At 36.8% G+C, this 10474-nt stretch overlaps 2 protein-coding genes across 4 annotated transcripts in view; one reads left to right on the forward strand and one right to left on the reverse strand.

Annotated features, from left to right (window-relative positions):
- LOC136825467 (putative inorganic phosphate cotransporter) overlaps positions 1–4994 on the reverse strand; it is a 51854-nt gene extending 46860 nt beyond the window's left edge. For both annotated transcript variants that reach the window (XM_067081972.1, XM_067081968.1), the window contains exon 1: positions 4841–4994. In XM_067081972.1, the coding sequence (XP_066938073.1) occupies positions 4841–4881 (41 nt within the window). In that variant the 5' untranslated portion in view covers positions 4882–4994. The remainder of the gene's footprint in view (positions 1–4840) is intronic.
- Positions 1–9779, forward strand: part of LOC136825464 (putative inorganic phosphate cotransporter) — a 13939-nt gene extending 4160 nt beyond the window's left edge. For both annotated transcript variants that reach the window (XM_067081953.1, XM_067081942.1), the window contains exons 2-11: positions 274–520; positions 1199–1410; positions 2000–2233; positions 2650–2737; positions 3801–4024; positions 4352–4501; positions 5779–5911; positions 6361–6602; positions 8873–8999; positions 9693–9779. In XM_067081953.1, coding sequence (XP_066938054.1) covers positions 295–520; positions 1199–1410; positions 2000–2233; positions 2650–2737; positions 3801–4024; positions 4352–4501; positions 5779–5911; positions 6361–6602; positions 8873–8999; positions 9693–9715 — 1659 coding nt within the window. In that variant the 5' untranslated portion in view covers positions 274–294 and the 3' untranslated portion in view covers positions 9716–9779. The remainder of the gene's footprint in view (positions 1–273; positions 521–1198; positions 1411–1999; positions 2234–2649; positions 2738–3800; positions 4025–4351; positions 4502–5778; positions 5912–6360; positions 6603–8872; positions 9000–9692) is intronic.
- The last annotated feature ends 695 nt before the right edge of the window (positions 9780–10474 follow it).

Below are 10474 nucleotides of genomic sequence, written 5' to 3' on the forward strand. Positions count from 1 at the left end.
TCTGAAGAACTGCGCTGCAATAAAGTTAGCTAGGTTAAACTGCCTTACTGACTACTTCAATAGGATTTCAAAGTATCGCCTGGGAATTTTGTCCCGAGGGTTTTTTTTTATTACATACGAAACATGGTGCATGTATCTCAATAAAACCCAAGCAATCTTTTGATAAGCACATGTGTTATGCTTAACAACATTCACAAGTCTCTTTGTCAAATGTTCGAAAAATTCTGCTACATTAAAGTCCGAAAACAAAAGTTCACCGATCTATGATTTCAGGCTCTTAACAGGTGTGATGTCATGTCTCTCCCCCACGAAAGCAACCTGTCAAAGATGGAAGATGATGACAGTAAAATTGGAAATCGCAGGGCGAGCGGAACCGATGACGAAAATCTCACAAGAAAATCAACGGCCGATAGAGATCCCACTGACTTTTACGAAGCAATTTCTGTCGACAGTGGAAAAGGGCGGATACCCATTGGAGATTCTCGAATAGCACTTGTGGAAGACATAAACACGGCTGGCGGTAGGTCTTGACTGAGTAACTGATAGATGAATATGTTAATATAATCAAATTATGAAAGCAAATAACTGGACGACTGCAGCAATCAAAATAATGCTCCGTGCTTGAAATTCCCTTGGGGAATAGTCCAAAAACGTTTCGCCTTAACCCATTTTGACACGATGACAAAATTTTCCTCGTATGTGAAAAGGAAGTGAAAATACGCCAATATAATAGATTACAATGAAATATTCCATGTTCAAACATCTTGTCTGCAATGTTAATAGCTATTCTGTTTTCCCATGACTTCACCAGGTCACATTTTGTCGATATCTACTTTATTTTCTTTATCATTCAATGATGATTATGGAACATGTATCTTACAAAGAGTAATGTGAACAGATAATCTCTCATGTGTGTTAAGAGCAAATCTTGTACACACTGACCGCATGTATGCTTATATATAAATGTAAGAAAAATTACATCATCTCCTTTGGTGTATAACACAAACAATATTTACTGGAGATTCCAAAGATAAACGAAAGAATTATCACAGTAAACTAGATATGGCTATCTGCACTCAACCGCGACTGCCACTGTTTATATGGTTAAGTACCTACTGGTTAAAAAAAAAAAAAAAAAAAGGCCTTCTGAATATTTGTCCATTGACTGATCCATTAATACATCTACCATTGCATGTAGTGCCGCCGAAGGAATGCTGGAGCGCTCGTTATTCACTGGGTTTGATGGGACTTTTGGGAGCAGCCTGTGTCTACGCCATGCGAGTGAACTTGTCGGTGGCCATTGTGGCTATGGTCAAGCCGCAACTGAAGAACGACACCAACACCAGCGATGTAGACCAAGTCTGTTTACCTCCTGAAGGCCAAAACGACACAAGTCAGGATGGACAAGAGGTGTGTGGGGCACGCAGTTGGATCCCTTGTACTGTTCTCTCCTCTCGAGGAGGGTTAGGATCTAATGAACACATCTCATGATTAAGAACGAACGTCATACTTATGTGGTGCTGATTTTTCTTTTGTCTATTTCCCCATCATGGTAGCAACAACAGAGGCCGGGAATGGCATAAATACTTATAAAGGATCCCAAGATCAATAAAACAGTGGCCAAAAACTAAATTAATAGGAATGAAAATAATTTCACTGTCCACCGTAAAATCTGCGGATACGTTACTAGATGAAATTGCCAAGAGATTTTTGTCTAACCATGACTGCAGCTTATCTTTCCTCTGATCCACTAAAGTACACCGATTAATTCAGACATTAGTTACAGACGACAGCCAAACGAGAGAGTTGGCTCTTAAAATAGATTAAAATATAAGCTACGAAGATCCTCTTTAATTAATGGACCAAATAAACAGGTAGAGAAACAAATAAAACAAACACACTAAAACTTTTTCTAATGTGTATTAGTCGATAGCTAAAGTAGATAAAATTACCGAAGGGAATGAGAAAGCTTATGAGTACAAGAAAGACTTCTCCGCAGACCGGCGACTTTGAGTGGAGTAAGGCAACTCAAGGAGTAATCCTAAGCGTCTTCTACTACGGATATCTTCTCACCAATTTAGTGGGAGGGAGAGCAGCTGAATACTTCGGCGGGAAGTTAGTGTTTGGCTGGGGGGTGGTACTCACCGCCATCTTCACTGTTCTGTCTCCTCTCTGCGCCCAAGTCTCTACAGGACTTTTTATCGCTGTTAGAATATGTGAGGGACTGTCAGAGGTAAGCACTCGTCATTTCGACATTTTATTCTACCTTGGGCAACCCCGTTCCTCAATAGATATTGATAGTGAGGCAGTTTAAATCCAAAAAAAGCACATTTTGGAAGATGAAGGGCAGCTCTTTTATTGCAACTTATAAAATATCGTTGAAAAATGGCAGGAGATATTAACTTCATCATTTATACGGTGAAATACTTAACCTTGATCGGTACCGGCACAGGAAGTTATGATTAAGAGCCATACACTGATATAATTACCCATGAAAATTCACTAAAACGGTGAGGTTTTACCTTGATAAGCAACGTTAGAAGTCATGATTAACAGCCACAACAATGTCGATGAATTAGTCTCCAAACAAAATTTCAGTGTCATTGTGCTTGTAACCTCTTTCCTCTTGTGCATATCATCATCTTCCAGGGTGTTATCTTTCCCTCGATGAATGCACTTCTTGCCAAATGGATTCCTCCTCTGGAACGACCACGATATAGTTCGCTGGTCTTTGCAGGTAAGATAATATGAATAAAGGCCTTCCCTGTCACTACGTGTCATGGCCTATTTTTGTATCTTATAAAATTCCGAAATTCAGGTGTGTGATGATTTTAATGGTAGAAATGACAGATATTACTTATATTTAGGGTATCTGAAAAATGGCTTAAATTAGGTAATCCTAAAGTTTACGTTGAATTCTAAGATCAACATCGACACATCAATGCTTCAGTTCAGAAGTTTTGAGAGCTGGAAGAATTTTTGACATGATATATACAGTACTCTTAAAAGAATGAGTCTGGCAAAGAAATTAAATCGGATGTTGTCCGAAAAATGTTTTAAAAAATTACAATGAACCGTCATTTAAATATTCAATTTCGATAATACGAAAAATCACCGAAATTTTGCATTCTAACCGCAAAATATTATCTCGGTACCATAGGTCGCTAGCTTAACGGCAGCTGGTCGCAATATGGATGCTTATTCTCATTTTTCCCTTATCAGCTCTCTAAGCATGCGCTGTGATTTTTAACAGCCTTTACATATCTTCACTTAAATATGTATACTTCTCTGTATACGACTTTTGCTGTCGGGGTATACTTTCATTCATTTTGCTAACCTTTGACCTGGCATAAGGTCTCCAGTACGTCTCAGCTGTCATTTCACTTATTTTTCTTGATTTTAGTTTTAACTTGCAAAGTTTCACCATCTAACGCAGTTTCTCATCACTTGCGGCTGAAACCTGTACTATTTTCAATGTTTGTAGCCCTACCGTTCTTTTTTTCTTAACATGCGCCAGGAGAAACATGTAGAGTAATGCTACATTATTATAACATTGTATTGTATTTACTATATTAAATATATTTTTTGTTAGCACATGAAAATCTACTTCTTGCTTTGCAACCGCAGAATTTTACTTTTAATTGTAGAATTTTTCATGAAGGACTTGTAACAAAATTTGAAGTCTAACAGTTTCTCATGACGATTATTGTTTAATACAGACGCCTAGGTATTAAGCTTCGGAACTTTCAAGTGAAGATATTTGTTTACAGAGCACTGAATTTCCCTCATGTTTCCTTCAGGAGCTCAATTCGGAACAATCATAACGATGCCCGTAAGCGGATGGCTCTGTGACACAGACTTTCTGGGAGGCTGGCCGTCTGTATTCTATGTGTTTGGAGGATTAGGTATCATCTGGGGCGTAGCCTGGTACTTCTTGGTATACAGTCACCCAGACATGCATCCAAGAATATCTCGGGAAGAAAAGGCTTATATAAACTACCACTGTGGTGCTCTTGCACAGAATGTGAGTTTTCGTTTACAGTGCAGTTCCACTTTGATATATATATCTACTTTCGTCATCCAGAATTGCAAAGAATCATAATTTTTACGGTCTCCTCAAAAAAAAAAAAGCAAATTAACGATGGCACTCAGCTATTTTACTTGTTTAGTGAAAAGGTTGCAGATATCAGCAAGGGTTCTAATGAGCTTCATTTGAGGCTATCAGTCGAGAAACATGCCAAGCGCCATCCTGGGTCAAAGTATTTTTTAATTTAATTTATTATATTTTAAAAATGGCACTTGGCATGTTTCTCGACTGAAAAGCTCATTTCCTGTAACTGATGCTTGACAGGTTATTCCCATTCCATGGAAGGCAGTCTTCACATCCTTGCCTTTCTGGGCGGTAATGGTTGCTCACGTCGGATACAACTGGGGATTCTATACTCTCTTGTCTGAACTTCCAACTTACCTCAAAAATATTCAGCACTTCTCCATGACTAGCGTAAGTTCTTTCCAGTGCTAAAATGTACTCTGAATTTGAAATATGTGCCATACACACACACACACACACACACACACACACACACACACACACACATATATATATATATATATATATATATATATATATGTATATATATATATATATATATATATATATATATATATATATATATATGATATAAAAGAACACAATAATCTTCAATTTCCAGCAGTTGGTGATTCATACACAATACTAAATCAGAATGAAGCTAATCCCTCCCTGAATAATATACAAAGTACTAAGCTATTAACAGATCGGCAGAACAAATTCTAATACAAACAATATACGAGTACATACCTGCGTAATTTCAGTATCTGCCAAATCTTGCTTACTCGCATACATTGCCATTACAATTTGCAATGCCCTTCGCCTAAGAAGCAAGTCTATCTTTACATGTGGAGCTCCTCTTAGGTAACTCCTGGAAGACCAAACCTCCACCTTGCTCTTCTCATCCCTGTGGTAAAGAATTTGGTTTTAGTTCATAAATATAAAAGACAGTTAACTGAACTACGCTAAACAGACAGTCAAGACTAAAGCATTATCATCTACTGTGGCTTTTCCATCATTTTTCTTCATGGAGACACAACCCACCAACCCCTACCCACGCAAGCACACAGTGAATCGAAAGCTTCTTACCAATGAAATACCCAATTTTGCATTTAACGGACTAAGAAACTTTCATATCCAGTTGCTATATCATGCTATAAAGAGAACTGCTGAATCGTGGATTAGTACATTTCCTCTCCGGACACCAATCTGATATTGTTTTATAAAATTCGTTGCGAAGAGTCAGTATTTTTTTTTTAAGAAACCTTGGGCCTATAGTTTATTATACATCAAATTTTTTGTCAATACTTTAACCAGTGGTTCTCTGATTTCCAGCCTATTTTGCCATGGCCCACTTGTGACGATGACCAAGCAATATTTTTGAACTATAAATTTGTTTACAAAACGTATGATCTTTTATTTGCAATAAAAGAAAAAACAACGGTTGGGAAGTCTCCATGACCCACCTACAAATGGTCTTTGGCCCACCAGTAGTCTTTGGCTTGCAGGTCAAGAACCATTGCCCTACATTTAAGTATGGATGCTGGAAGTTCAATAACATGGCTCATAAATGTGCAGATTTTTACTTATGGATGCCAAAGAAAAACATTTGTTTTTGTATCATGAAGGTATATACCGTGTACAGTATCACTGCTTTTGCAACTGAAATTATTTATCATTGATTACAGAATGGAATATACTCAGCATTACCCTACCTAGTCATGTGGATTGTCAGTCTCATCTACAGCAACATCATAAATTATCTTCAAGGAAGAGACAAAATGTCCACAATTACTGTCAGAAGATTGTCTATGGGCATTGGTAAGGTTTGATATGATATATACTATTTGATTAAAAAGATAGGTTTATTTTGGGATATTTTTATGTTAGAATGTCATACATATTAAGTAAGAGTGTTCTAAACTATAGTTAGTTGACAATATACAGAAAAAAATATCTGAGTGTAAGGAGACAATACAATGAATACCTTGGAGTAGGCAGGAGCTTCTGGGGTTTTATCCTGAATATTTGGGTCAAGAATTGTTGCCTTTCACTTCGGATGAAGTCTGTTATGAGTATTTTGTTGGCGACAAGGAAATATATTTCATTACCATAATACCGGGACGACTTCCTTGAGATTTCTAGCTCTCTTGAGGACTGCTGATGTCAATGATTAAACGTATCATACCTTCGATTACTGTCATCATAAATCTAAGATTTAAACGGAGTGTTTCACGACAGTCTAAACAAGCATCATAAACCAATTGCAGGTATGTATGGGCCCATGCTAGGACTTGTGGCTATGTGCTTCGTGGACTGCGACCCAGTGTTAGCCATGGTGTTCTTGTGCATAGCGGTTGGAATCTGTGGGCCAATTTATAGTGGGTACATGTGTTCCCACCAAGATCTGTCCCCTAATTTGGCAGGAACACTGCTGGGTTTCACTAACGCAGCCGGCACTATTCCCGGCATCGTAGCGCCATCCATCACTGGCCTGATCATTAATGGAAATGTGAGTTTTACAAAGCAAACTGCAGCCCCTTTAGTGTTACACGTGTGCTTTGGGTCTCAGTGTTATCACGTAGCTTGCTGAATTCTTGGTTTCGTGTTTATCTTTGCAGATTTCAATTCAGGGGACACTTAATTTCACATTAACGAATATTTACTGAACTCTCGCAGTTTCACTGGAAAAATCGTTTTCGATAAACATCCTCTTGCTTCTACCAATATACTTTATAAATAGCTATTTCGCGTTATGTATATGCTATATATCTATATCTATACATATATATATGTATATATATGTATATATATATATATATATATATATATATATATATATATATATATATATATATATATATATATATCAAAAATAAATATATATAAACACGCATACATACATGTAATATATAAACACACACAATCACACTGACATAATATGATGTATATATACAAAGTACCACAGGGAAAATGAAACACTGGGTTTAAACCCTGACCGGTTTTGTCTTTATATCTACATCTTCTAGAGGGCTGATACATTGTGACAGAAATATACAATATATGAGCTGGAGGGACAGTACAAACAGATGGCTAGAAACCAAATATTCACACCTGACAGGTGGGAAGGAGGAGGGGTAGGACCTATAAACTTGTTAGTGTCTGAGGTCAGTACTCTATTTACAAGTCTGTTTATCTATGTAGATGGCCTCGCGCCTTTGGCCTTCGTTCCATGTCAACTACCTTTCTTAAAATCCTTTCTACATATTTCTTTTGAAATTAATGGATCGAGTTTATACATAACCTGACTAATATTCCTTTTCTTACAAAATCAATCTTTTATATGCCAGGACTCTATGATATTTCTTTCCACTATACTAATGGAATAAACTGTCTGTCTGGCACCTGGCCAACTGAATGCATGATTGTCTTCACCAACACGTACGAAAATTTCCCGCATACCTTAGACAACTGTTATGCTGTGCTATTCTCTTTTCCAATGATTTTCCCGTTTGACTGATGCAACAGTTGTCACACGACTTGAATGGAATTTGACATGCACATCTTTAGTATTGTAAGGAGAGTTTTTTTTTTTTTTTTTTTTTTTTTTTGCTGCTCATAATGCTCTGTTGAAAGCAGCCAGGATATTTTAACTCCTTCCCTGTTTCCATTACATCTTGTCATCAAGTTATTCAGGGTTACATCTACGTCATGCTCTTAAAAACAAGGATGTGAAAACTTCATTCTTTACTTTATTGCTTCGACCATGAGAGAAATTGTAGCCCAAAAAAAATTTGTAGGTTTTTTGTACAGTGTCTAAACCCACAACTACTTTCTTGTATTTGGCAATGCAAAATTGGCAGGCCGCCCCCTCCCCCATTTCCTATTCCCAAAACCAATTTTATTGATGGGACTAATTCATTTAATTTTACGGAATGTACTTCATTACCGTTCTCTGGACAAATTCATATGTCATCAACATACCTGAACTATACTACCAGGGTACCGTATTAATCCTGTATACTATATTGTGTGGAATGATTTCGTTTAATATTCTGGTTTAAAAAATCCACACACAAATTTTTTAAAACTGGAGATGAAGGGTTAACCATGGCCGTACTAGTTTTTGGAGTGAAATTTCCCGATGCATTTTAATTTACATTCTTACACATATACCTTAAATAATTCTGGTATAGCGTTCTTGGAAAATGGTATATCCATCTGCCTGCTCTCTTAAGGTATCAGACAAAACCTATTAGTCTTTACATTATTTAATTTGTTGATAAGGTCAACACTGTCAGCATCAGAAACGGCACGACCCGATGGGTTAAGAATGCCAACTAAGTATTTTGCTAAATTGTATGAGGCAGAACCAACGGAGTTAATAATTGTTTTTATTGTTCCATACATCTACGGTAACGATGGAAAGGTCACACCTAACGCATTTTATCATGTTCTGTTTTCTTTTTAATAGCGCTCTAACTTTTTTTTCCAACTGAAATTACTGTTCACATTGTCTATGGGAATTTTATCTATTCATTTCTTCTACAGAACCTCTTTCAATTAAAACGACCAGCGCACCTGATTTGTTAGCGTTCGTCAAATGCATATTCTTAACACTTCAACTCATGAAAACCTTATACGAAAAAATATATTTTAATATTTTCACCGCAACTTATTTTCCCCTTAATTCTAAGGTAATGGACCAGTTGCTTGATGATACTTAAATAAAATGGAAAATACCTTAGATTTGGACATAATCGTGGCCTTTTCTTTCCATAGCAAACACTGTGGGCTTGGAGGACAGTATTCATTATCTCAGCAGTTGTTTATTTCGTTACCGGAACCTTCTACGTTACCTTCATATCTGCAGAGGTACAGCCGTGGAACGCTCCACAGGAGGACAAGGGTATGTACTTTTGGAGATGAGTTTTCTCACATGTTATTCGGCATGTATCGTTCATTTGGTTAAATGTGCGCTTGTAACTAAAAGCTCGAGCATTCTTGCAGTAAAAACAATTTAGGGATTTTTAAAAACTGACTCCTATGTGTCTGCATTTTCATTTTAGAATCTGATTTGAAGCGCAAACATTAGGTTTGTCTCGCAGTTTTGGCAACATTAATGTTCATTCCAATGACTTACTTGAGTGTCTGGAAACATTTCATGGACTACACTCATACTTGATTGCGGGTATGTAACTCAGTTATAAGAAAAGTAAATCTGTTTTCTCTTTTGCAGTTGCTAGTGAGCTAAATGTCAGTTACGCTAGAAAATGTTCAAGTTCAAAGTCAAGGTTTCGAAATGGAGAATAATAAGCAAAAATTAAATGTAAATAAACAATTAAATACTTACTGACAAGAAATCACAAACTTCTCTGTGAAGGGACACACAAAATTTAATTCTAGGGGACCATCGACGTTAAAGATTGTGACTTTTCATACTTACACTGCATGAAAGTAACCTAAATGACATAAAATAATGTTAGTTTGCAAAGTGATGTGAAATCAATGAGGACGGAAACTTCTTTACATATTTTTCTACTATTTTTCCAGTTTATTTCTTAGTCTTATATTAATTCATCTGTTTCCTGCTTTCTTGCAGGAAAGGGGAAGAAGAGATACTGAAGACGGAACAGAGATATAAGAATGTAAAAAGCACTGTGTATCTACTTATAAATGATAGCTATCATTACAATCTACTTATTCTGCGCCACTGGTAAAAATTTTCGATGAATTTCAGAAAACATCGTCATAACAAGGACATTAGCGACTTTTTAATTGTTTATTCTGATATTAACATAGGAGAGGATGAGATGGGAGGCTCTTTCTTTCTGATGCCTCAAAGCCTAAAGATCCTGGCACGTCTTCCCCTAGCTCCAGAGTGCTCCAGGTCAACTCTGGCAGCTACACCACGTAATGCCTAATCTACTCTCCTTTGTATTTTTGTGCATTTTTACCGCCGTTTACTCATTTATCTTTTCTTTTTAATAAGTGAGATCTCTTCTTCCTGTACTTCCCTTTACCTTGAAAGGCCCCTTTGGTGGGTTCATCTTCTGACTAATAAGAACAATTAATTATGTCCTTTCACACCACAGCAATGGGAAAGGGCCAGTGCTGCCATAAGGCCAGCTTAATCTAAACCATCCAACGAAACAACTGGTAGTAACGGAAAAGTAATTGAGAAAGATTTTTCCCCTTTTATCTTTACCCTTTTTCTCTCTCTCTCTCTCGTTGATTTATCTATTGAACATTATAAATCCTACATCTCCACTTAAAGGGAAAACAATGTATAACAGTAAAAGCCAATATGCTTGTTATGTCTGTCAGGCAAATTATTTTTTTTTTACTGTGCATGTGCACTGGGTAGAGTTATGAGGCGGAGGA

The sequence above is a fragment of the Macrobrachium rosenbergii genome, chromosome 3, assembly GCF_040412425.1.
Source record: "Macrobrachium rosenbergii isolate ZJJX-2024 chromosome 3, ASM4041242v1, whole genome shotgun sequence".
Lineage (NCBI taxonomy): Eukaryota > Metazoa > Arthropoda > Malacostraca > Decapoda > Palaemonidae > Macrobrachium > Macrobrachium rosenbergii.